The 25,605-nt window shown below is 40.0% G+C and overlaps 1 protein-coding gene across 1 annotated transcript in view; it reads right to left on the bottom strand.

Moving 5' to 3' along the window:
* Positions 1–25,605, bottom strand: part of LOC147178675 (forkhead box protein J3-like) — a 74,103-nt gene that overhangs the window by 31,129 nt on the left and 17,369 nt on the right. Inside the window, exons 2-3 of the mRNA XM_086067282.1 lie at positions 21,123–21,620; positions 745–819 (exon numbers count right to left, since the gene is read on the bottom strand). Of these exons, the coding sequence (XP_085923408.1) occupies positions 745–819; positions 21,123–21,509 (462 nt within the window). The 5' untranslated portion in view covers positions 21,510–21,620. The remainder of the gene's footprint in view (positions 1–744; positions 820–21,122; positions 21,621–25,605) is intronic.

Genomic DNA, 25,605 nt, shown 5'->3' with positions numbered 1-25,605 from the left:
ATTGTTTTTGGGGTGTATATGCTGGGGAAAGTGTGTGCGCCATGTTCTTCCATATCCGCAACCAAGTACCTCAGCTTTTCCATCCTTCATAAACAACACTCAAGCCCGGCAACATACTCGCAAATAAACAATGAGAGCGAGGAGTAAATCAATTTGCTCCTTGATTTCCTCCCGGAATCTCCCTTTCATTTTCTCTCCTTGACTCCCAAAGAGGTCCAGAGCAGCAGACGTGGAATTTCAGGAGGTTGATCCAGGCAGCAGACGCACACAAATACATCTAGACGCACACACATCTCCCTCCCTTTTTTCTTCCACTCCCCCATCTTTCTCCTCCCCCCTGTCTCTCAGTCCCACATCACTGAACAGTACACAGCCAATTAACGTAAGCACATGCATGATTTAGCTTCTCGCCTCCCTCAATGGCTTCAAACAGCCCATGTTACATTCAAGTTCTCTCCCACCGTGTTGCGCTATCGACCACTTCGATCCGAGGTGTGAATTAAGGTGCCGGTCAGGTCCAAGCCGGGCTAATCAAGGGGGAGCCGCTCGCTTTGTGTCTTCCAGACCTCCACTCAAGCTCAAGGATTCACTCTGAATTATTAAAAGCTTCTTCCTTCTTAATTCATTTTTCAATGGTCCCAAAATCCCAGCAGCATGGCGCACCCCCTAACGAGGGCACAAATGTGGCACGAGGGTGACTAAACACGTAAAAAGTAACGGCAGCCATGTTGGAGATTGACTTACTTTGCCGGGATCATCTTTGGAGCGAGGCACTTTCAGAAAACATTTGTTCAAGGACAGGTTATGTCGGATTGAATTCTGCAGAGAGAGAGGGAAAAGAATGCTCTGAATAGAAGTCACCCAGCAGCAGGGTGAAAAAAGTTCTCATAATTAACACAATACATATTACATTTGCACTTGTAGGTTACGACATTCACTCCATTTGCTGCCCTGAGACGGATGTAAAAATATTGGGTGACAGAATTCTAAGCCTCCTTGTGGAGGGGTAGAAGTGATTTTCCTTGTTACACTGTCAATATGGTCAATCTCAACGGATGATTCCATTTTGGGACAAGGCCACTTGACCAAAATTGACGCAAGATGTCTCCAACATTGAGTCATCATTGGCTTTTGTCTGGTCCACCCACACAGCCAGGCAGGCATCAGTGAGGTTAGCAGATAGAAAGTATTGCAATTTTGAAAACACATTTAATGTGCCTGTAGCATATTTTGGGATGTGAGGAAAAGGCTTATCCTGTTCAGGGTCACAAGTGAGGCAGGCGACACCAGACGCATATCGTGAGACTGAGCAATGAGCATGTGACGGTTATTGCAGTATACATACATACATAATTGACAAATTAATCATACAATTAATACAATATTTGCTTATCGCTGACTTTCCAACAATGAACAATACACACATGCACATGAACACACACATAGCCTTCACATACATGTTTTCAAGCACCGACATGTAAATGTTTTAAAATATCACTCACCAATACCAACACTTTAATATAAGCCGGTGTATTCCGATAATTAAGTATTTACAACATATAGTGAATAGCGGCAAGGTGTTTGTTATTCTATGATGATCAAAGTTTTTGTTAGCACATAGTCTGTGCATTATTGTACATTATAATCTGGTAATGAAGCTTCGCTTTGTGTCGCTAACCTTGTTCTTCGCTGCTGATGCAAATTGCTAGTGGCAATCAGGGTTAAACTCATTCACTCCCAACCATTTTCACTGAAGCAACTCCCTTCGCTCCCGGCTGTGCTACTGGATTTTGATTGCTTTTGTAAAGCCCACAGAATATTGTGCTCTATTGCTATAAAAACAAGGAACCTACCAAAAGAAACGTCTCTTCTTTCATCAGGAAAAAAAAGTATATTTGTATCTGTTTCTGTTTTGCAGCAATTAGCAATAAAATATCGCTAAGTTTTATCATTATTTACAAATATGTTGAAAACACTGGGGAATTTTTTTTCCAACATGGCCCTGGTTGATCTCTTATACTCTGCTGCCACCTGCTGGCTGTTTTTTGTAAAGACTACAATTGCTTTAAGCGACCTATTTAGGTTAGTGGCTGCATCAAAGCCTTCTTTATGCTCTAACATTAAAAAAAAACATTTTAGAAAACGTATAAATACGTTTTTGCCACCATGGCAATATTTAAAATAGAATGTTTTTATACGTTTTTGGGAGCAAATGAGTTCATTGCTAGCGGCCACTGCGCATGCATGAGTTTTACTTTACTGGAGACTACCAACAGAACAATTGGCGGGTTGTCAAACATACATCACAATGATCTACTTACTAACCCTTTTTGCCTGTTTTTCAAACTGTTTCAGCAATATGACCCTTGATTTTTATGATCTGTAACAATCAATGTGGACATAACGAGTTAGCACGTGCATCTGTCTACGAAAACATAGCCCTATGTGTAGCTCTACTATGTGTAGCTCTAATCTACACGGTTTACATTTTAAATTAAGTGAAACACATTGTGGGACGTGGGTGCATAGAATTTAGCACTTGAAGGTCGATAGGTCACAGTCATGCGCAAGTAAAATACCAATTAACTAATTTGCTCCCAAAAACATATAAAAACATTCTATTTTAAATATTATCATGGTCTCAAAAACGTATTTATAAGTTGTTCATGTTATTTTATGCTAGAGCTTAGAGAAGGCTTTAATGCATCCTTAGACCTGAAGAAGTCGCTTAAAGCAATGGTAGTTATTACAAAAAAGGCCAGCAGGTGGCAGCAGCATATACTAGATCAACCAGGGCTAGTTTGCAAAAATGCTATTTTCCCCAGTGTTTTAAACAGATTTGTGAATAATGATGAAACCGATCTATATTCTACTGACAATTGCTGCAAAACACAAACAGATACAAATATACTTTTTTTCATGATGAAAGAAGAGACGCTAATCTTTCTTTTGGTAGGTTCCATGTTTTTATAGCAATAGAACACAATATTCAGTGGGCCTTGCAAAATCAGTCAAAATCCATTAAAACAACTGGGAGCAAAGGGGGTAGCTGGGAGTGAATGAGTTAATATTGTCATTCATCCAGGTATTCACAACTGTACCAGTCTGGTTTTGCCCTGACAATTATGTATAAGTGACTGAAAAGCACAACCAATGGAGTGGGAGGCTTTAGATAAACAATTTGGCATATGTGATATCTGTGTCTGAGGCTTTGTGGTGGTTTTTGGAACACTGGAAGTACAACTTTGAAAACAGGGACTATTCCACTATTTCTGTGGCAAAGCATCGATACATTTCATAATCGGTATGCAAAAAAAAAAAAAAAAAAGCAAGAGATAGCAAAAGAAGGCTCATATCATTGCAAGCTAACCTGGCATGAACCTGTTCTCCCTTCAGGCTCCTTTTCTCCACTCATCTGCTGTTGCTAATTAATACAACTGGGGAGGAGGAAGAAGAATTTCTCCACCATATCTCCCTATTTCTTCCACACAGCCTTTGTTTGAGCCTCTGTGTCGAGTACAAGAGAACAGCCTGGTCCACCTGTGCCATAACACGCTCCTCCATGAGGAAAAAAAAACTGCAGCTGTTGAGCTTCTCAACATTAGCACCGAGTAGAGCACAGACCTCTGCCTTGGCCAAACAAACCTAAATAACAAGCTGACTTGTTAGATTGAGAAAGTGTGCAAAAAGCAATACTATTCCACTCCAGCCGAGCAGTTGGAGCTCCATCTGACAGATTGGGTCAGTGGCCCTTTTGATGCAATGCAAGTGGATAGAAACAGTAAAAAGAAAAATACAAGAAGATCAAAGTTCAACCAGAGTAACGGAGCATATTTGTTACTCCCCAACAAAGACATTGTGTGTACAGTTAAAGGTTTTATAACTGGAATTAATTATGATTATTTCCTATGTGAATACATTGATTCCAAATTTAAACAAATCAGAGGTCCAGCAGCTTGCGTTTGGAACTAGGGCACTCACTATTAATGATGACTGTGTGCATAGCAAGTTGCGGGTGCTGGTGCTGCTTAATGTGGCTTGCTGAGGGGTGCGGGCTCCTGGACTTGAGGAGGTTGGTTACATAAGGCACGTTTGACAAGCATGGCTGACTTTTTGACAAAATGCAATGTGATATAATGTGATGTGTGACAAAAAGTCAGGTTTGGGGGACTCGCTTTGGGGTGGAGTGTGTGTGTGTGTGTGTGTGCGTGTGCGTGCTTGATTGTGAGCGTTGTGTGTGGATCAGCTAAAGAAAGCGATCAATGCAAGTACTGTTTGCAGGCTGAAGCGTGTCAAAGGTGTATTCAAAGATATTTTTGTCGCTGCGTCTTCCGGGCGCATCATCTTAACGATTGGTTCTTGATCACGTCAACCAATCTGTCGTAACGAGGTCGTGCGCGCTTGTTCCTCGATGCGCATGCGCACTTCGAGTGTTTGTAGCATGTAGCCGCTGAGCTTCGGATTCAGCCTTTCATCGTTGTAGCTCCACCGATCTCAGCGCATACTTTGAGAGCCGCAAGAGGACATCCGTCTATGAAGTGAGGCCGGCTGCAGAGACTGATGAAGATGAAGATGATCTTGCACGTTCCTGATGGGATTTACTTGAAAAAAATCTAGTAAAGTTTCTAGATAAACTCCTTGTAAAATGTACATAAAATTTCTGAGTGTATCAACCTTTACTAGGCCTTTTTAAGTAAATATCACTCCATTTTACAGCGTAGGTGTTTCCCCCGGGACGAGCAGAACTGGTAGGATGGTCTTCCGCATGCACATTTTTCAAAAGTGACAAACGGACATTTGGCTTCTATTTTTCGAGAAGATCCTTGAATACACCTTTAATCATTTATGTGTGGTAGAAGAGGGGTGGTATTACCTGAGATGGTAGGGGAGCCGAAACAACTATGATATTGTACAATATAGGGGAAAAAAAGCTTGCATGTCACAGTGTCTTGGGTTCTCAGAGTCACCCAGGCACCTCATTATACCCTAGTAATGATAGAGTGACAGGTTCACAGTGGAGAAGCATGCTTGTATAATACATATTCAGATTATTGAAATAGGTCCTCTTATAAGATACATTTGTGTTTAGAACCGGAATATTTGCATAATACATGTATATCATTAGCGTGTGTGTGTGGGGGTGTGTGTGTGTGCGTGTGTGTGTGTCACAAATCTGTACGTTCATAATCAGGTGTGTGAAATAATTAGTCATAACGTGCACCGTTTCATGAGTGTCCAGTTCAATAGATATATATTAACACATCTTTACAAAATAACTAAAAATACAAGGTTATAGATGAACGTGATGTTTCCCAGTCGACATTTTCAGGATGTTGTCAGGCGCTTGAAAAGAAAAATGAAGCATTGACTAAACTAATGTTTTCATGTGGTTCCATGCTATTGTATTTTGTAAGCAAAGCACCAAACACAATATGTAGGGGTTTAAAAGTGTGCGGTGCCAAAAAACGAGCAAATAATACGAGAGTATTTTTTGTGCATAAAAATCCCCCGAGAGCTGACAGAATAGCCTCGCTCGTGTTAAGCAATGATCATGAGCAGCTGGGACTGTCAGATTTTTTAAAGTCGACACTAATCGTTGACTAGTCGCTAATGACGTCGTTGATATTTTTTCAGTACGCTTTTTTTTTTTATCACAGAACAAGGGAATTCTTTGCAATAATCAATGTTCACAGATTATACAGATCATAAGTGGAACATTCATGATAGAATACAAGAGCATGGACTTTGGCTGGGTCGAGTGATGATATTTTCAGACAGGGGGAAAAAATCCTCTTGCTTGGTGTGGTAATCCTGTAGCGTGACGTCATCAGAAGGACGCCGATACAATCTTGCAGGCTGATCACATCTGGTACCCACACCGGGCCATTTTCTGGCCAGTTAACACCAATTTTGTTACCACTCCGTCACTCGATGGGACTTTGCCCTGTTTCTAGAAATCAAGGACCTCTTGGAATATTACATTGGAATAATTAGTGACTTTACTTCCGCTTTGATTGTACAAGCCGATAAAAATCCTGCTGTAGCCTGGATATTTTTCCTCTTTACTGGTTCTCCTCCCTGACTGACCAAAGCTACACAACCATTGAAATCTATTCAGGTGACAGACTAATTTTATTCAGTAGTCAGCGCTCCTCTGCAAGCCAAAAGCATGTGGTTAGTGAATACTAGTTGACGTCAAGCTCTCAACCCTATTGTAGAGTAGACTAATCTGTACAGTGTCCAGTTCGTATGTAAAATCGTAACATTTAACATAATTTCATTTATGATTTCATTTCTTAAAGGAGCATTGTGGAGTTGGTCGCTTTTTACTCGTGACTGTCACCTTTGGCCTAAAGCGTAACTGCAGCCTCTGTTGTTAAGCTCATGCATGGTGCCACTCCACCCCTCCCCCACTCAAGAAACTACACTGACTATGTTTACATGCAGGCAATAACCCTTTTAAAACCCAAATATTGGCAATATTCGGGTTTTGAAAGACCATGTAAACGCGCAATAGCCCAAATATGCTCTTATTCGGGTTTCTAAAAACCCGAATACACCCCTTGGGTTACTCCTTTCATAACCAGAATACTTTATCCAAACGAAGTAAGTCTGTGCTTCTGGCGTGACAAGAACGGCACTTCTGGAGCGAGTGAGAAACCGACTTGGGGGGGGGTAACTGAAAAAAGAAGGAAAAAAACTTAGAGTTTGCCATGTCCTCTTGGTTTTGATAAATGTTATGTCATTTCATTTCATTGCTACACACATTATTCGGAAATTTACTAATTTTGGCAAATATTCCCATGGAATTGTCCATCAGAAATGAAAATGTTCCAATGAAAGTCAAGGTTTTGGTGAGCAGGGGGGTCTTTGTGCCTGTGAAGCCTTTAGAAGTCAACTTTTTGTTTTTTTTAACCAAGTGGCTTCATGTGGTCATTATCACTACCCACCACTGCTCCACTCTGCCAGTCAGCCACTCCCACGTCATTAGTCATTTTGCTCACCTGGGCACACAGGTGATCCGGCTCAGTGATCCGGTGTGGAAGTGGACAAAAATACTTACTACCAGTGTCTTTTCTAGTTTGAATTCAGATTAGCTTATTTCAAGATAATGCCAGTGGATGTTCATCTTCACAGTGTCTCACATTCATTCACTTTCATTCTTACCACCCTACTGTATCCCACTGTTCGGAAAAGTTACAAAAAAACAATGACAAGAAATCAAAAAAGCCAAAGGAAAAGGAAAACCACACACACACATATCCACAGGCAGCTCATCTTTACATGCTGGCTGGAATGTGTCCAAAAATTGTACAGTGTAAACTTTGGGGAATATTAACAAAATTGTTGTCAAATATGAATTGTTAAACTTTTGAGGTGTTCGAATTTCAAGACCTAAACTTGTGGTTCAACCGTTTCGGCTCAAGAATTCACACCCCCACTGCTGAATGTTAGGGATGTAACGATATCCAAACATCACACTAACATATTATCACAATATGGAGGTCACGATACAATACTTATCACAATATTGTGGGGAGGTTGGTGATATAATAAAAAAAAAAAAGTCACAATATTGTAAAAAAAAAAAAAAAAAAAAACTGATACACAGTAAATTCTGTAGTGTCAATTTGAGTCAATCTTGACTCTATTTAGATAGGGACCAAATTGACTCAGTTTGCGTGTAAACTAAGATTTACACTAGGAAGAGAGAAAAATTTAAAACAATGAAAAAAAACATAACAAATAAAACTCACTCAAGGGTTAAGGTTCGAACTCACGATCTTCAGCTTGGGAGACTGCCACACTACCACCTGAACTATGCCCCTCCTATTGTTTGCTTTTTACCAAGACACCAAGGATTGTTTTTGGTCTGTTGGAGTTAGGAAGATTCCATGCAATCATGGAATCAGCTGCAGCTGACATGAGCAGGAGCTGCGTGGCTCAGGGAGTAGGATGGCTGTCTCCCAGGCTTAGGTCGTGAGTTCGTTCCTACTTTGAGTCACTTTTATTTTTTATTTATTCCAATTCTTTATTTTACTCTCTTACAAGTGAAAATATTACTCTAAAACTGAGTCCATTTGGTCCCTAGCTAAATAGAGTCAAATTAACTCTACAGAATTTACTGTGTACTAAAAAAAAAAAGCACAATATTGTGTTTTTGTACGTAACAGCAATGCATATAAACAAGCTACAATGTCTAATAACGCTTAATATTGAGACACTTACTTGGTAATGCACGCACACATTGAGTTCCTCCACATATTGACTCGCTTCACAAGCATATTACGTTCCCCTTCATCTGCGCATTCGCGTGGATTTTAAACATAGAAGGGCCAAAACATGCCTTGTGAAAATGTAACTTTACTAAAAAAAAAAAAAAGCTAGCCATCAGGGGGTGCTAAAACTGCACAAATGTAAATCAACCTGAATTTTTTAACAGATGTGCTGCTTTTAATATCGTGACATGGCGACGATATTGTGGCAGAATTTACTATTGCGATATCACGATATTGTCGTTATCGTTTCATCCCTACAGAATGTATACAAATTGTAATCCAAAACAAGACAATCCCATGTCAGACTGTTTCATATTAAAATATTAATAATATTCATCATTCTAAAGGGCTGAGGAGAAATGTCCTATTAAAAAGTTTTGAATTGTGCACATAATTTTTTTGAACTAATTTTACAAGCCCTCACATTTCTTTTGCAACTCTTCCATGGCTGCAGCCTTCCTACTTGTAAGCGAGTGTCTTGTGCTGCCAAAAAATGGGAAAGAAGTTCACAGGCTAGCAACCATCCTGCTTGTGTCACATCAGCTTAGCCGATTTAAAAAGACAAATGCTCTCAGCCTTTATTCCAACGCAGTCTTTTCCAAAATAACAGCGGGACCAATCTGGGTTGCAGGGCAGCGAGAGGTCACGGTGGCGCGCTTCCTGCTGATAGTTGTGTCGAGCAAAAACACTGTGGAGAAGTGACAGCTTCTGTCAGCAACGTACCGTAAGAGGAGGCGAGAGAGCAAGGGAGGAGGAAGGATGAGAACCGGAGATGTGTGATTGTACTCTGCATCCCGAAAACTTTGCCTGACAGGTTTGGCTTTCATTCAGATTGAATAAAAGTATGAAGACAATTCAACAGTGAGTTTGTGAACTACAAAATACAAGCTGTTTCTAGATTTGGCAAAAATAAACAAAATCAACCAAGTAAGTAGGACTATAAAAACCTGCCTCAGTACCTGTCAGATGGAGGAACTTTTTAGGAAACTCTGAAAGCCAACCAACATTTCATTTGACAATGCTGATCATATGCATGTCTTCAGGGCTCGAATGGCGGCACAAAATAATTACTTTTTGATGGCTAAGTTTGAAAAAATGCATTGGTGCAATAAAGGACAATGTGTAGGATTTAGTGCCATGTAGTGGTGAAGTGATAAATCATTCACATAAAAGCCCACTATAAATTTCAATAGTATGCGAAAAAACATGTTCTATCACATCAAAGCACTTTATTTTTATTTTTATAATTATATATTTAATCGTAAGTCTAGTAATGCTTAGTTCAGGGGTGCTCAAGTTCGGTACTCGAGAGCCCCTATCCAGCCTGTTTTCCATGTTTCTCTCCACTAACACACCTGATTCATGATCAGGATCGTTATCAGGCTTCTGCAAAGCTTGCTGATTAGCTGATCATTAGATTAAGCTGTGCTGCAGGAGGGAGACTTGGAAAACAGGCTGGATAGGGGCTCTCGAGGAACCAACTTGAGCACCCCTGGCTTAGTTGTACAGTATAGCATAGGTCACGACGCGCCTTACAGCAGCCTGACACGTTTCGGCGCCATCTTTCTGCTATGGAGACTCGAAGGAGAACTACTTCACAAACGTAGTTTTTATCCATCATAAGTGGTAGCCATTTTGTCATTTTCAGTCAACAGCAAGTGACTAAATGGCCTCTGCCTGAGATGGATAATAACAGGTGGATGTTGCTGCTTAACTCATATTAACAGAATGCCGTGTTTAGACTAGTGGGGACACAAACAACACGTCGTAAAGAAAATATTTGTGTTGACATCCACTTTAAGGCAAATATTATCTTGAATAACACTATTGCCTAAAGCACAAAAGCCAAATGGTTAATACAGGTGTAAACAGCTGTATTTGTGATTGTTTATGAACCAAAATGAAAATATTTTAACATTGTTACATCCTAAAAGGAGAAAAAGACGTTAACCAGTCACCCTTTCAGAGAAATAAAAGTAACAATGGCTAATAAGCTGCAGTATTATTGTTGCATTCCCGCGGGTCGGCAAATATCAGGCTTAGACTATTATTAGCCATATGGATGGCTCCTTTAAGATGGAGATGCTGGGTTGGACGGGTGCCAAATCCTTTAGGAGATAACTCAAAATTCCTCTGTTTTAATTAAGAACTGAAGAGACTGCTAATAGTGATTAGTATGTAATTAAAAACTCTAACAGTGTTTCACGTCGAAATATAATTACTAGCTATATGTATGCATGCGACTCTTTGTGGGAATATTTGCCAGTTTGTCCATCAAAGGGAATCTACCCTTTTATATTGAAAAAAAACGCCTGATGGATGCCTCATTATGAATGATGTCACCACATGATGGGAAGCTTTCCGTTTTTAACCCAAAATAGCCAGTAGTGGGGACAAATGTGGACAAATACTTTTTCTAAGGCTCCAGAGTGCTTCCATCACAACTGCAGCCACTTCAAACTGGTTGCCAAAGTACCCATACTCATACATTACTGTTACACAGCATATCTAAAATTGTTCAAAAAACTGTTTGGCACTAAAGGGCTTGCTCATGTAGGTTGCCATGGCTACTTTGAAGGAGCAGTTTATCAACAAAAGACAGCTACCCATTTGCCTTAAATGATACTGGCCTACACGCTGCATTGCTCTCACCGTTTTAAAAGGTAAATCACATAGCATGGTTGCATACACACACACACATTCAAACATCTGGCCTGCAGACACTACCAACATGACATATAGACTAGGAATGTTGGCGCATAAAGCAGTGTGTGGTATGTGCTGCCTTTTTTTTAATGAATTCTGGACAATTCTGATAGTGATTTTGAACAAAAGACATCACGCGCAAGTCAACATTTAAACTGGTTAGATCATGTAAGTGCATCGGCTACATGTGTACGTGTCCCACAACATTATCGTTCGCAGTGGTTTGGATGGAATATCATTGAGTGGGCACTAAACTTGCTAATTGCTAATAATGATGATGGATGACAACAACAACAAAACAACAAAAGGAATGCAAATTCAGTTTATGCGACACTGTTTTACTCAGTACCCAGCTGAACATTACTGAGTGACACATTATTATTATTATTATTAATGTTATTAATATTATTATTATTATTATTATTATTATTATTATTATTATTATTATTATACTCTTCTTTATACTGGCCAATCACAGTCAGCCATAAACATGTACCCTGGCTACATTGCAGGAAACAATAGTCAATATCTTACAGCAAGCAATCAGTGTTAAGGACAATAGCCATCGTGCACACAAACATGCACACTCATGCTCTCTACATATTGCGCTGTTGTCTCTGCATACCGTTGACACACAGCACAACAACACAGCAATGATATTTTAGTTGCGCTCAAGAGACTCGAGGAGGCTTTGTGCGGCTAAAGCGCCACAATGACTCCCAGCAGCCTTCCTCCAAATGCGAGTACACTTGACAATGTGCACCGACCTCCGCTGCGCTCCGCCGCAGATCTCCCGCAGAGACGCGAGGAGAGGACGGCAGGCAAAATAATGCCCTGCTGCTGATTCATATCAGGTGATGATGCAGTGACGTAGGCTGCGCGCGCCGCCAAAGGCCAAAGGCCATTGTGGTAGCGCTGCCCTTTACTACAGAACATTAGCTCATGTTAATTTGCAGGCAATTAGACCCGGTTGCATGCAAGCTAGTTTGAGGCAATGGAGGATGTGGGTCGAGAGCAGGTTAGTCAGCAGAGACTACAAATAAGGCTTTTGCTAATGCTGTAGCTCAAGAGTGCCATCTATCTATGTATCTATACTTTAGTGTAGGGCCCGACCGAGTAATCGGTCATCAGCCAAAGGATTATTTTTAACTTGATGCACGCCAACTATTTACAGCAGTTGTTCTCGAGTTCTACTGTTTCCCTAAATTTATAATGACATTTATTGATAAGGTCATTCTATCAACCTGCCATTCAAAACAAAGCAAATCCTAATTTACACAAGCAATGCTTCGGTTAGCAAAGCAAGGAAGTGACCTGGATGTCACTATTTTACACAACCTACAGTATTTACAGTTGACCCCCACTATTCACAGGGAATAGGTACCAGACCCGCCCGTGAATCGTGAAAGTTGCCATATAATTGACCCCTTTTGAAATGCATTGTTAGAAAAAAAATGTGCTATGTATTATTATTTTTTTATTAATTTGCCGATTAATCTGTATTCAGTCATTTTTCTGCCAAAGATTGGCTGCAACCTCAAAAATCTATTTTGGTCTGGCCCTAATTTAGTGCCTACTATTATTGAACTGTCCTAAAATAGGAAATCGTGGGAGGTGCAGGGTGTGAAAATGGCGACAGGGAGACCAGTGAGAGCATGGGAAAGTAGTGTGGAAGATTACTAGCTAACTAGTATGGGTTAGCATAAGTTTGTTTCCGCTAAGTAGCAGAAAAGTAGCTACTTATTTTCTGAACAATTAATAATTTTATTGTTCGATTGGATTTCGAAAAATTCTATTTATTTTCTTTTTACATATACCTACAGGGTGTACCTACGGAGTGTGTTTATAACATTTCAAATGTAACACACAGCTGTAATAGCAATATTGTGATACCGTTAAACCGCATTATTTTTGCTCAAAGTTACCATACCGTCAGAATGTGATACAATGCCTACCTTGAAGCAGACAAAAGGTGCGCCTCTGGATTTCTGAGGGATGCTCAGAACTAGTATGTGGGTCAACCACATACTTTATCAGAGCTTTATCTGGAGCTTGCATTTATATGGGCTACTGTTTTTATTTCTGGAAACTGAACTACAAAAAAGAACATTTCCTTCCAATCTCTCTAGATAATGTGTGTCACTTGTGCAAGTGCCTCTAGCACATCACATGAACAAAAATAACAACAGACAAATACCCCAAAATAAAAAGTATGGTTAAATTGAAAAGAGAGCTGATGTGCATCTGTGTGACTGACCAATCTGTGTTTTCAAGCTGTGGCTTCTCTCATTGGTCACAGGAATGAAAACATTATGATTTGCTGTTTGTAGAAGGAACTGAAACAGCGCTACAAAAAAAAAAGAAGGATAATTGCTCTTCTCGATGATCATTTTTTAAATAATTATCTAAACAATCTACCAGGCGTGCGCTGGCCAAGAGCCGAGCGCACTTCAAGAGGACCTTTTGTGCAGCCCTGGCAAAATGCTGCTATCAAACAGGATGCTAAATCAAAGATGGTTAAGTCTGCAGTTACATCTGTTTACTACCTGTGATTAAGGCACTGTCATGTAATTGAGGGTTAAACACGATTGTGTTCATTTGACAGTTACAATTGGTTGCTGTGTTCATACCTGATCATACGAGCCACACCGTTGGGGGTGCTAGAACATTTTCCCAATTAATTCGTCACCTATAAATCAAATATCATGGCCTTGTAAAGCGTCATGGTAATAACAGCTAACACAAGTGGCCATTACATGAATTTGTATGTGGCGAGAGTGCGTCGTCCTGGTTTCAACTCTGTCTCTCCTGCACCCTCGCATTATCATACAGAGCAGACGGAGCGCGTGTGCTGGGTAGTAAAAGTCTCCTCTACTCACTGACAGTCTCCGCTCCTCCCCGCCCCAATTTTCTCTCTCCTGCTGAGCTCCCCATGCGTAATCTGCAGACTACACACGTATACTCTGCTTACCTGGGCGGGTGCACAATCATGTGTGTGTAGAAGAGGATGACTTAGTGGGTGAAAATCAAATAAAGCATGTGGTGGTGTGTGTGTGTGGGGGGGCTAATAGTGTGCATGCCGTGAGTTGGTACATTAAGAACATGTCTTTCTACATGTGCGTGAGTGTGAATTTAAGATGTCTGGCCAACATGCCAGCCACGTGTGTGTGTTTGTGTGCATACAGCTGACAGCAATCACCTGAACTGGAATGACCCAAACTTACGTAACCGTCCAACGACGGTCATACTAGCTAGTATAAAACAAGGCTGCCTGACAACACTTTGCCTCTTCTTTACACTCCTGTTCTATTGGGCTTCTTTTTTTTTTATACAAAGAGAGTGCATCAAATCACAGTTCAAAGTAACCACTAGCGTGCCACTTTGATACGGTACGTACGTGTATATATTAGCAATGATGGCAAACCGCTGCCTGTGTGAACGTCTGCTATCAACAGAGGTGAGTCACTTACTAGCTCGGGCGTATTTAAGACCTACATTTCATCACACAACTTGTGATAGCAATAAATTGAAGCCACTTTGAACCCAGAGATGTGTTCCAGATCCACACGCGAGAAGTAAAGTCCGTGATGAACAGTAGAGCGAGCGTGTCATTTGTTGTTTAGTATTACGACTTTCACAGGCTTTCAACACATTTAGACTTATTAACACAGACCTGAATGTATCAAAACACATTCTTAATAGTTTTCCTTAGCACCTGGTCACACATTCTCCCAACTAAGATATTGTAGTGGTTATGAATCAACACTGAGGCAGGGATGCGGTACTCTGTACACTCGCTTGCATCAGGCTGTTTAGCTGTCACTCCGAGTTAAAGTGAATACAAAACTGACACATAAAATTTAAGTGAATTTAACATTGTCGACTGGTTCACTGAAAATGTCCAACTAAACCACTTAATTTTATTTAAATAAAACTGTTAGCTAAATGCTAACATATAAAGCGAAACACCATAGACATAGACGTTAAAGTAAGTAAAAACCTTGAAAAACTGCTATTTTAACACACATGGTGCAGTAACACGTACAAACAGAGCATACAACAATAATCATGGGCATATAGTCTCGTTGCATTAATGTGAGAATAACAACTGTGATGAGAGTCAGAAGGAGTATATTGGATACCTTCCCTGCCTCTTCTTCTTGCTCTTAATTATGTTGCATCACTCCCAGTAGACTGAGTGCTGCCCTGAATGTTGTGGCATAACGTGGTACTACACTGAAGACATATACTTCAAATTTGGACTTCAACTAATACAGAAGCGTTCTTATGGCCGAAATGTATGTAAAAAGAATATTCGTATGAAGCATTGAATAATCAGTGTGAATAATAGTGTGCGCTTGATGGACAACTGCAATATACTGTAGCAGGAAACATTCTATTGTAACTCAAAAGAGTTATTATATTCTTACACTGTTTTCTAATACTGAGAAGTAGATTTATATTTACCACAAAATATCATATGACATCTGCATTATGTAGCGAGTTAACGTACAGTACAAAACCCCGCTTATATGACAAGTTCCAGAATGCACTGCAATAGCTGTGGGTAGTTTGTGACCAAGTTTGTAAAAATATTGCACGGCATTGATACTAGCATTTTAAAAGCGCGTATAATATACATTTTATGATTACATCATGTTATTTTCTGTTTAACATATCATTTGACTAGTGTTTATTTAACCACCAAAAATAAATGACATAACACTCAAAAAGCCCAAAAAGTCAAATAGAGACAAATAAGCTTTATTTTATAATTCTTGTATTTTGTATACCCAAAAGAAGGAGAAAAAACATGCATCTGCCAAATCTATAACACTTTATATATAACTTTCTCTCAGACGGTTTCTAGTCACAGCAATTGACCCAAAGTTAAAAAATACAAATAAAAAAAAACATCCACACTGCCTCTCCCACTATAAACCAACAGCAAGTAGTGTGAATACAGCGGGAGCTCTTTACAAATCTCTAAATCTACTCTAAGCAGCATATTCTATTAATTCTATGCGAACATAAAAACGTAATGTGCATTATTTATATGGCAATGACCTCAATGGAAAGCATCCCTCTCTCTATGGGTTATGTTCCTTGCTTTAAATTTGCTGCAACAATCTCACTGGCGAATGCGAGAGCGTGTGAAAGTAAATCCGCCACGAGTGTGTGGCTGTAATGATGCTACTCGAATGCAGACTCGCACGCAAATCAGTGAGGTGTAATTATGGGATCCCAAAACATTCTGGCACCCGAATACAATCGGAGAAAGGGGAAAGTCATAAGCTGCACTGACAGAAAGCCTAAAAGGTCTCAATAAGCTCTATCCTCACTTGCTTAATAGGAAACAAATTGAGTGAATCCTGCATTGGAGGTAAGAAGATGTGCCAAGTCAACCTGGCTTGTGTCACCACTTCTGGCATGCATCTTCACAAAGGCGGGAAACAGCGCATTGAAGATTACAGACTGGGAACAATTGGCAATAGCATATGGGGGGGGAAAAAAGAGATATGTCAGGGAAATACAGGTGGAATAATGAGGAGAAAAGGTTCCATCTAAAAGTATACATTAGTTGGTCGTTCGGAAAGAGCTTTGTCAACATAACTCAGTGGAAAGACTACATTGACGGTTAGTTTAGCTCTACATTACAGTATTTCATGCAAATAATGATTGTATACATTTAACTGCTTTCATCGACTGGGAAAAAATATATAATGTTAATAAGGTTTTTTTTTCCTGCTGTATGTACAGACAACATCACATATGCAGAGAGATATACACACCTGTTGCCTGCCTTTTTTTTGTACTTGTATTTACCTATAATTTGCAATAGAAATTGTATTTCTATGTGACGTCCCGTTAGTGAATCTGCTTGTGAGTGTGAGTAAGCTTACAGGATATCTTTGTGCAGTCACTTTTTTTACTCGCGACCACCACCTCTGGCCCAAAACGGAACTGCAACATCTGTGTCAGTTCATGGTTGACAAACGACGACCTGACTTCAAACGAGGTAAGAAAAACTCCGCCCCTCCTCTCCCCAAACAAACTGTATATTACATAAAGGGAAGATAAAAGCTGATAGGTGCAGTCAGAGTAAAACAGTCAGGGCTCTTCGTACTCATCTGGGCATTGATGGAGCATACATGATGTAGAAAAAGCTTCAATATGACCTGTTTAAACTGCACAATGCATTTTTAATGTTGTTACTCGGGACCCAAGTTCCCTGAATAAAGAAAGCGAATAAGAATTAATTATAGTTGACGGGCTTGCGATCGTCAATCTGTATAAAACACTGCCCTATTTTCCTCCAAAAGGTCATCTGTTGAAATCATAAAAATCAGCAAGGAGGCTTGAAGTTGCGAGAAATGGCCTGAAAATCTAAAGCAAGTTTTACAGTGGGGAAAATCGGGGTTCTTGCTTGTGTGAGAGGTGGAGACAACAAGGCTAACGACACTTCTTCTAAGTGTTTCCACTGGTGAATCAATGACAAAAAAAGACACCTGCAGGCTGTCAATTCAGTGTCACCTGAGGTTCGCACCGTGCCTCAAGTGAAAAAAAAATATTTCGATATTAGGATGGATGCAAAGGAAAAAAATTCAGACAAGGACCACCTGATCTGACTCCACAGAATGATCGATTGGCTGCTGCTACTGTTGCATTGAATAAAAGACTGAAACATCCGTCAGTGACTGTGGCTCTCCTTTCCCACATCAGAAAGCATTACAGTAGCTAAAGTGCATTGCTTAAAAAGTGCGGCTGCATTACAAACATCATTTAATCAGAGTTGAGCTCTTAACACACGTTACTGCTACAAATAGCTAATTATACGAAATAATTCCAACTACAATGCAATCTCAAGTAGCTACTACCTTGAAAAACAAACCAACTGGAGCATCTGCCATGTGAAATTTAAGCATGATATAATTGGTGTCATCTTCCTTTTGTTCACCTTCTCAAGAGCTAATTGCTCCAAAAGTGGAGGTCCCACTTCACAATGCCGATAAGAAACCGTGGCGGCAGACTGCGACTTCTTAACTTCTTGTCAGCCTTAATGACCTCCAAAGTTTTCAGTGTGAGGATTGTTTCTTTGTCTTATGACAAGCAGGTTGCAGAATTGATGTTAATTGGCTACTTAATTAGCCTGCTATCTTGTATAATTGGGATTCAAGAATGTTAGTCACTGTGATAGTGGAAGAGCAAAAAGAGCACTTAGGGACTGCCAACGTCTGCCAACATCTACCAAATCTTTGTAAACATCTATGAAGTTAATAGTTTCTAAATGAAAATAAGAGTTTTGTCTGGAATTATCCAGTCATCCAATTTGCGCATAGCAGGAGCAAGAATCTACCCCAGTGGATGACTTGACTGCTTAAAAGTATGCTATATGAACCACTAAACTGTCACCGGTGGCCTCTTCTGGATTCAAAGGAACAAAATGAAATACAATCCAGCTTAAAGTAGCACTAAGGAACTTTTCAACCTTAATCAAATATTTTCACAACTGTTTGGATGAAGCATCGACTTAAAACGAGTTGAATGATACCTTTGCCATGGCCTGAGGGGTCTGTATCATTTTTACTGGCACTAAGCAACTTTGAGGAGGATGGTAGGAACACTATCACACAAAAAACTACAAATGCGCTGAATGCTTTATGGTATAGGTCACTTCCCCCTTTACCCATTCGTTACAAGGACGGTAGTCAATTTGAATGTCGACGCCCCAAAAAACGACGCAATGCGCTTGTCCTCATTGGAAATGTGGGATCCCTTCAGGCATAACATTACTGCTTTCGTCCATATGGCGCCGCCATAATCAACATAAACTGAAAGTTCCTTAGTATTGCTTTAAGCACAACAAACGCTATTGTGATCTAATGAGATCTGACAGAAATATAATTATCTGTTAAAGTAATGATTATATTTCTGCTAGGGCCCGCCGCGTCAACGCTCCCCTCGAGTGAATGTGTGTGTGTGTTGGGTGGTGCATGTTTTGTTTAACATAATTAGCGATTACTATGCCTACAATTATATATATTTTTTAAATTACGTTGTACAACTAGTTTTTTGTTTTTGTTTTTTAAAGCAATAGAAGATGGATGGTTGGTATGGATGACCAAAAGTGACAACATTAAATAAATGAATACACCATTAAATAATTAAATAAATGTGTCATTAATTAATTAAATGTTTCATTTATTAATTAGATATGGAATTAAATAAATCAATGTGTTATTAAATGTGTCATTAATTAATGAAATGACCTATAATTATTTGTTGTGTTGCGGTGTTTCATGAATTTATATTATCTGTCAAACTCACCCATCAAGGTTTGGTGGGCAGGTCCTAACACCTGATTGGTCACCCTGCTCACCAAATGAAGGCAAATCCATTTCAGAACAATAAATTGATGCAGAGTGAGTAGCTAGTGAACACAATTCGATAGGCTGGGTGGCGCTATTGACCTCAATGGGTGTGTTACCATTAGCCTCAGATTTACACTCTCAGGAGGTGCTTTTTGAGACGTGTTGAAATGGAAGTCACTTTTTTCGCATTTCCTGTAGTCATGTGACCCTACCCATTAAAAGGAAGAAAAGGAAGTTGGAAGTACAGGGCCACTCGCTTTTGTGTTGGAATTGCTTCCTGAGGGGACAACAAGTCTTATTGAGCCAAGTCCGCAGCGGCTCCATACACGCATACTATTTATTCTCGTGACGTTCATGAGGAGCCGTTAGCGTGACGTGACCGCCTACAAGTACTGCGAGATCTCGCGCCTCAGAAGCAAATCACTCTTCAATGGAAACACCTACAAGTCAAAACTGTACTATAACGAAATAGTAGAAATATTGCTTTTATTTTTATGTTGGTTTTGCACAATAACAAGCCTCGATCACTCTATATCAGCAAAAAAATCCATTACCTTAGCTGCCATGTTTCTAACCTATTAAGGCCAAAGCAGTCAATTAGACAAAATTTGAGTGAATCAGCCCCGCCCACTAACATTGACGGGCGAGTTTGACAGAAAAAAGAAATTCATGAAATACTGCAACACAGGAACATGAAATAAATAAATACAGAAATAATTATATATATATATATATATATATATATGTAGGTAATTTAATCAAAGACACATTTATTTAATTATTGGTTTGTTTAATTCCATATATATATTAATAAATGACACATTTATTTAATTATTGGTTTATTTAATTCCATATTTAATTAATATATGACACATTTAGTTATTTCATGACATTTATTTAATTGCTTATTGGTGTATTTATTTATTTAATTTTGGCACTTTTGGTTCTCCATAGGTTGGATGGAACTTGTTTTTCATATGATTGAAAATAAGTGTTTTTTTAAATAAATGAAATCAAACTTCTTTTTTTTTTATTTACACACTGTCCTTTTAAATGAAACTTCCCATGCTAAACTTAAGCGAATGAATCAGATGAGATCACTCCTGCGAGTCGTGTGTATGTTCTCCCTGTGCTTGGATTTTTTTCTACATACTCCGGTATCCTCCCATATTCCCAAAACATGCCATCCATCCATTTCCTCTGCTGCTTGTCTTCAATAGGGATTAGGGAGGTAGGTGAGTGAGCCTATCCCACCTGACTTTGGGCGAGTGGTGGTGTACACCATGCACTGGTTGCTAGTCAATAGTAAGGCTCCATTCATCAAAAACATTCCGTGTGACTGCTTGTTTGTTTATATGTGCCCAGCATTTGATTGGGGGTTCTGCCAGTCGCCCAAAGTCATCTGAGATCCAGCTCACCCACAACCTTGATGAGGACAAGCGAGCGCTATAGAAAGTGGATGGAATCAAATCCACATGAAGATTGGTGTGGGATCAGAGCTTCTGATCCTGGCCGCAGAGACATTTCATCTTTGATTTGATTATGACAGTGACACCCATTTTAAACTTTACATTTTCAATGAAACGCATAGACTCTCATTGAAATGTAATAGATGATATCTGGTGGATAAATGAAAAAAGCAGCCACACACAAGCAAACTAATAAACACAAGGACAACACCATGCAATGAAAATATCCCTTCCTTGGTGGCTGTAACAACCATATTTTCTCCCCTCTTTCATAAAAAAGTTGTGTTCCTTCTTACCTTCCAGCCACTGCCTGCCTCTCTGTAGTAGGGGAAGTTGTCACAGATCCACTGGTAGATCTCACTGAGGGTCATGCGTTTGCGAGGCGAGCCATTAATGGCAAAGGTGATGAGGCTTGCGTAGCTGTATGGTGGTTTACCGTCTCTTTGTTGACTACTTTCCTCCTGGTCCAAAGTTGTTCCTGGGTCCAGCTGAGTGAGTTTCTTGCCCAGCCCGTGATGTCCATGATGGAGACCAAGATGGTGGTGGTGGGTGTGGTGATGTCCATGATAGTGACCGTGGTGAAGTCCCCCCACATTTCTGTCAGTTTTCTGGATGGTCGCCCTCATGCCGAGCTGTGGAAGCCAGTCCATTGATGTCAGGCTACTTTCCAGTTCAGAGGTCATGGTGTTCGGGGGTCGAAAGCGCAAAGAATAAGGTGCTGAGCGACGTTGCTTTATGGGCGCTCTACTGATGGGCTCAGTGAATAGGTGAGGTGCTGCAACCTTGCATCACATCTGGATGATAAGAATAGAAAACAGTGTTGCGTGTTATACAGACCATGTTTAAGGCAGTCAAATAAATGTTAGAACCTTGATCATAAATAATACCCTTCCATTCGGAATGGGTGATATTCTTGAGATCAGTGGTGTCCAAATTACAGCCCGGGGACCACTTCTGGCACCCCTAGCCCTCACAACTACTAATAACAATACATTAAATTTATAGAGTTTTTCTAGATATCCAAATTTACAACTAAAATAGTAACAATATACAGTATTTCTCTTCATACTGTCTCGTGAATTTAGGTATTTCAGTTTCAGAAGCAAAAATTGTTTCAACCACTTTCTTTTTTCTATGTAAACATGTACATTAATGATTAACTAAAATCCTCAAGTAAACATTGCTTTAAAAACTGTCACTGTCAATTACTGATTACTCTTGCTTTGCTTCTGAATGTGGAGAACTGTTCAGGGCAGGGGCGAAGCTATTCTAGTGGGATACCCCAAATCATGAAAAATCCCAAACTGTTTGCCTTATCACCTTAAATAGGTATGAAAATAACAACAATAAATTGTAATACACAATTGCTTGACGTTTTTTAATGTTGTTTTTCATGCTAAAACATACAGCAGCTTTGATGCAGCCTCTCAGCTGCAGAGAATGGTTGAAGCAATGGTACTTATTACAAAAACGGTCAGCATGTGCCAGCAGAGTAAAAGGCCGCGTCCAGACGGAAGCAAAGCCGGCTTTGTTTCTTAAACAAATCTTGTACATACAGAAGCATTTCAAGACTTGCATGTGTCCAAAAGAAGACGCTGAGGACGGCTGTAATGTATATGCCAAGTCTGGAGTGGCACTGTAGCTCAGCCACAGGGAGTTAACGGAAAGCGTAGAAGAAGAATCAGCGAAGAAGACGAACACTTTTTTTCCCTAACTTTATTGCAATCTACAGAACAAACATGGCTTTGTATCAAAACAACATGGGAAAAAGATGAACACAGGAGAAATGACAATGGCGGGTGATTCAAGTACAACACCGCTTGTTGAACGTGGAAATAAGGAAGCAAAATATTTTGCTGCAAAAGCATAAGCAAGCTAAGGAGGCTGCGCAAAACGACTACGACACGGCTATCCGTCATTGCTGTTGACAGACTGATGGTGTCCAGACGGACGCGTACGGGGCGCGTTTTGAAATCTTTCCACTCTGGAGCCCGGTTTCAAAAGTGATCGGTTTCAAGCTATGAAATCGCGCCATCGTGTGGACGTACGGCCTAAACGGTAAGAAATTTGTGAGGATACATTGAAACTGGCTTTCGTGTGGATCGGCCCTAAGAGATCAAACAGGGCCATGTTGCAAATAAGCCGATTTCCCCACAGTTCTAAACAGATGTGTGAATAATGATGAAACTTAGCTATATTCCAATGCTAATTGCTGCAAAATGGAAAGTGATAGAAATATACTTTTTTTCCTGATGAAAGAAGAGACTCTAATCTTTCTTTTGGTAGGTTCCATGTTTTTATAGCAATAGAACACAATGGGAGTGAATGTTGGGACACCATTAGTTTAGAAATCATATAAAGCATGCACAAAGTAGAATTTATTACTGAAAACTACCTAAATGTACTTTGTGCAGTCTCTTTTAGTTTGTTCATTCCGCTATCAATCAGATTACCATGCAGGAACAGGACATGCCTGGAATGGCGCACTACCAAAAATGTGTTTTTGATGTTTACTTTAATTTGTTGCACTACTACTGTCATTAACGAAGATGCATGGATTGTACACGCCAAATTGACAGAGGGCAATGGATAGAGGGTTCTGAACAAGACCTGGGGAGAACAAGCTGCCGGTCTGTCTAAATTCATGCGTTATTCACTGAGAAAATCTGCCTGGAATCTTGTCATGTCAACAAAAGCAACAAAACATTACTGGGTTTGAACCAAAATGTTGTTCCTAAGCACATGTTCCCCACTTCTGTATCATGGAACTCAAGGAACTACTAAAATCAGCTAAAGTGACAAACAAAACAGCAATAAATACATAACTCGTGGTGGTGGTTTAGCAGTTAGCTTTGTACTTAATGCATAACAAAACGCTAGCTACAATATGTACCAAATCAGAATTTTTAGGATGCCAATGAGTTTCTGTGTTATTCCTTGTACCAATAACAAAAAGAACAAGACATCACAAGTTGATCAAGTGGACAACGTGGACCGCCACTGTTAAATGGCATTTTAATGTGCCCACCATGTCATTCTTTTGAACACCCAATAGACGGCAAAAATGACTAATAATGCAGAAGCAGGCAGACTTACTGTAAGAATGAAGACAAGCAATATTGTATTCAAATGTGAAACATACAGTTTCCCTGCTTCTTTTCTCCAGGCAAATGTTCTGAACTAATTCATGTCTATAGAGAACATCCCATGCAGATTTTGAGCAAATCTCTTCAACACGACACAGTGTTATTTTTATTTATTCATCTACCAACCCTTGTACAATGACACATAACAAACTGTATGTTGCAGTTATGACGTTCAGCAGAAAAGGAGAAGTATTAAAAAACAACAAACGAAAACATTATGAAGCAACGCTGTTCTTTTATTGATTCAAATGCGGATGAGCTGAGAGATTTGTCCATAGCCTGCAGTTATCTTGATTAATTAAATTTTTGAAAACATAGCACATAGGAAAAAGGTCACTTTTGTAGATTCCCCAATAAAATTGTTTAGCTAAAACCCCAACATTTGTAAAATATAGTTTTATACACCGCCAGTTAAGTCTCTGGGCTGGGTAGCGAATAGGGATTGGTCAGCCTGTGGTCGGCTTGACAAAAGGTAAACAGGGAACACTGAACCATTTGTTTTCAATGGTGACTTTATGTATGCCTGGATTTTTAACCTCAACCGGCGACCTTCATGAGGATAAGCGGTTCGGATAATGAATGGATGGATGGATGGAAGGATGGATGGATGGAATGACTATTCCATTGACCAAAAAATGTAAGGCAAGACATAATTGGGACAATCTACCAAAAGGTCTTACTCTTCCCACGGCTTTGCATCTTCCTCTTGCAAGACCAAAACATCTGGGGAAGTCACCAAAGTGAAAAGTAGACTCCTTCATTTAGCCTCTGCAATGCCTGGTGCTGCTGCATCGCACAAAATGAGAACCACACAAGACGGTGAGCTCGCTCCGCCAGCCAGCCAGCCAGCCTTCATGAGATATTAATATTGTGCAAGCGCTCAACTAGCCTCGGCATCTGTCCAACCTGATTTCAACTCTTCTCTCGGTCTCGCTGTGTGTTCTGTCAATCTGGATTGCCTCTCACTCTCGGTGCCTCCAGAGTGGAAATGGCAATTGGATCTGCCGAATGACTAAAAGCTGGGGAATTGTTTTCACAAGTGCCTGCCAAATGAGAGGAGAGTAGAGGGGGGGGGGCAGCTCGGGAGGAATTCCAAGCCTCTGGAGGAATGGAGAAGCTCGTCCCCTTTACCATACGTAAACCCCACCGTTCCCCACTTGTTTGACGTGCCTCATTCTTATGTCAGGTCTATGCTGACCACCACTATTGTGAACCCCTCCTCCCAAAAAATAATGTTCTTCTTCTACAGGCACAAACAATTACAAATAAATACCATTTGAAGCATATTTTCTTTTAGAAACAATTACTAGTGTTTGTGTTAATTAAAGATGGATCCATACCAATTTTAACTCTTTGACTGCCATAAACGTTATAAAACGTTTAGCATAAACCTAGGGAAGGGCGCCGAGGACGTTAAAAGACGTCCCCTATGTTTTTTTTTCTTTTTTTTCAAAAACGGGTGCAGGAAAGCCTTGGGCAGCTGTGCTGAAAGTATCAGGCAGATCTGATTAGTCAAAGACTCGTTTTGGCCCCTAGAGGGCAGCGATGACTCTCTTTGCACAAGGTTGGATGGGCCGCCCACCGTGGGCGTCAGTAGAAGACGTGAGGCGGAGCTAGAGTGTTGAGGAGACAA

This window comes from Leptonotus elevatus, chromosome 2, assembly GCF_054856555.1.
Source record: "Leptonotus elevatus isolate MCC_2025b chromosome 2, RoL_Lele_1.0, whole genome shotgun sequence".
Lineage (NCBI taxonomy): Eukaryota > Metazoa > Chordata > Actinopteri > Syngnathiformes > Syngnathidae > Leptonotus > Leptonotus elevatus.
The sequence above is the reverse complement of the archived record's forward strand: the minus strand, read 5'-3'. Positions and strand labels throughout refer to the sequence as shown.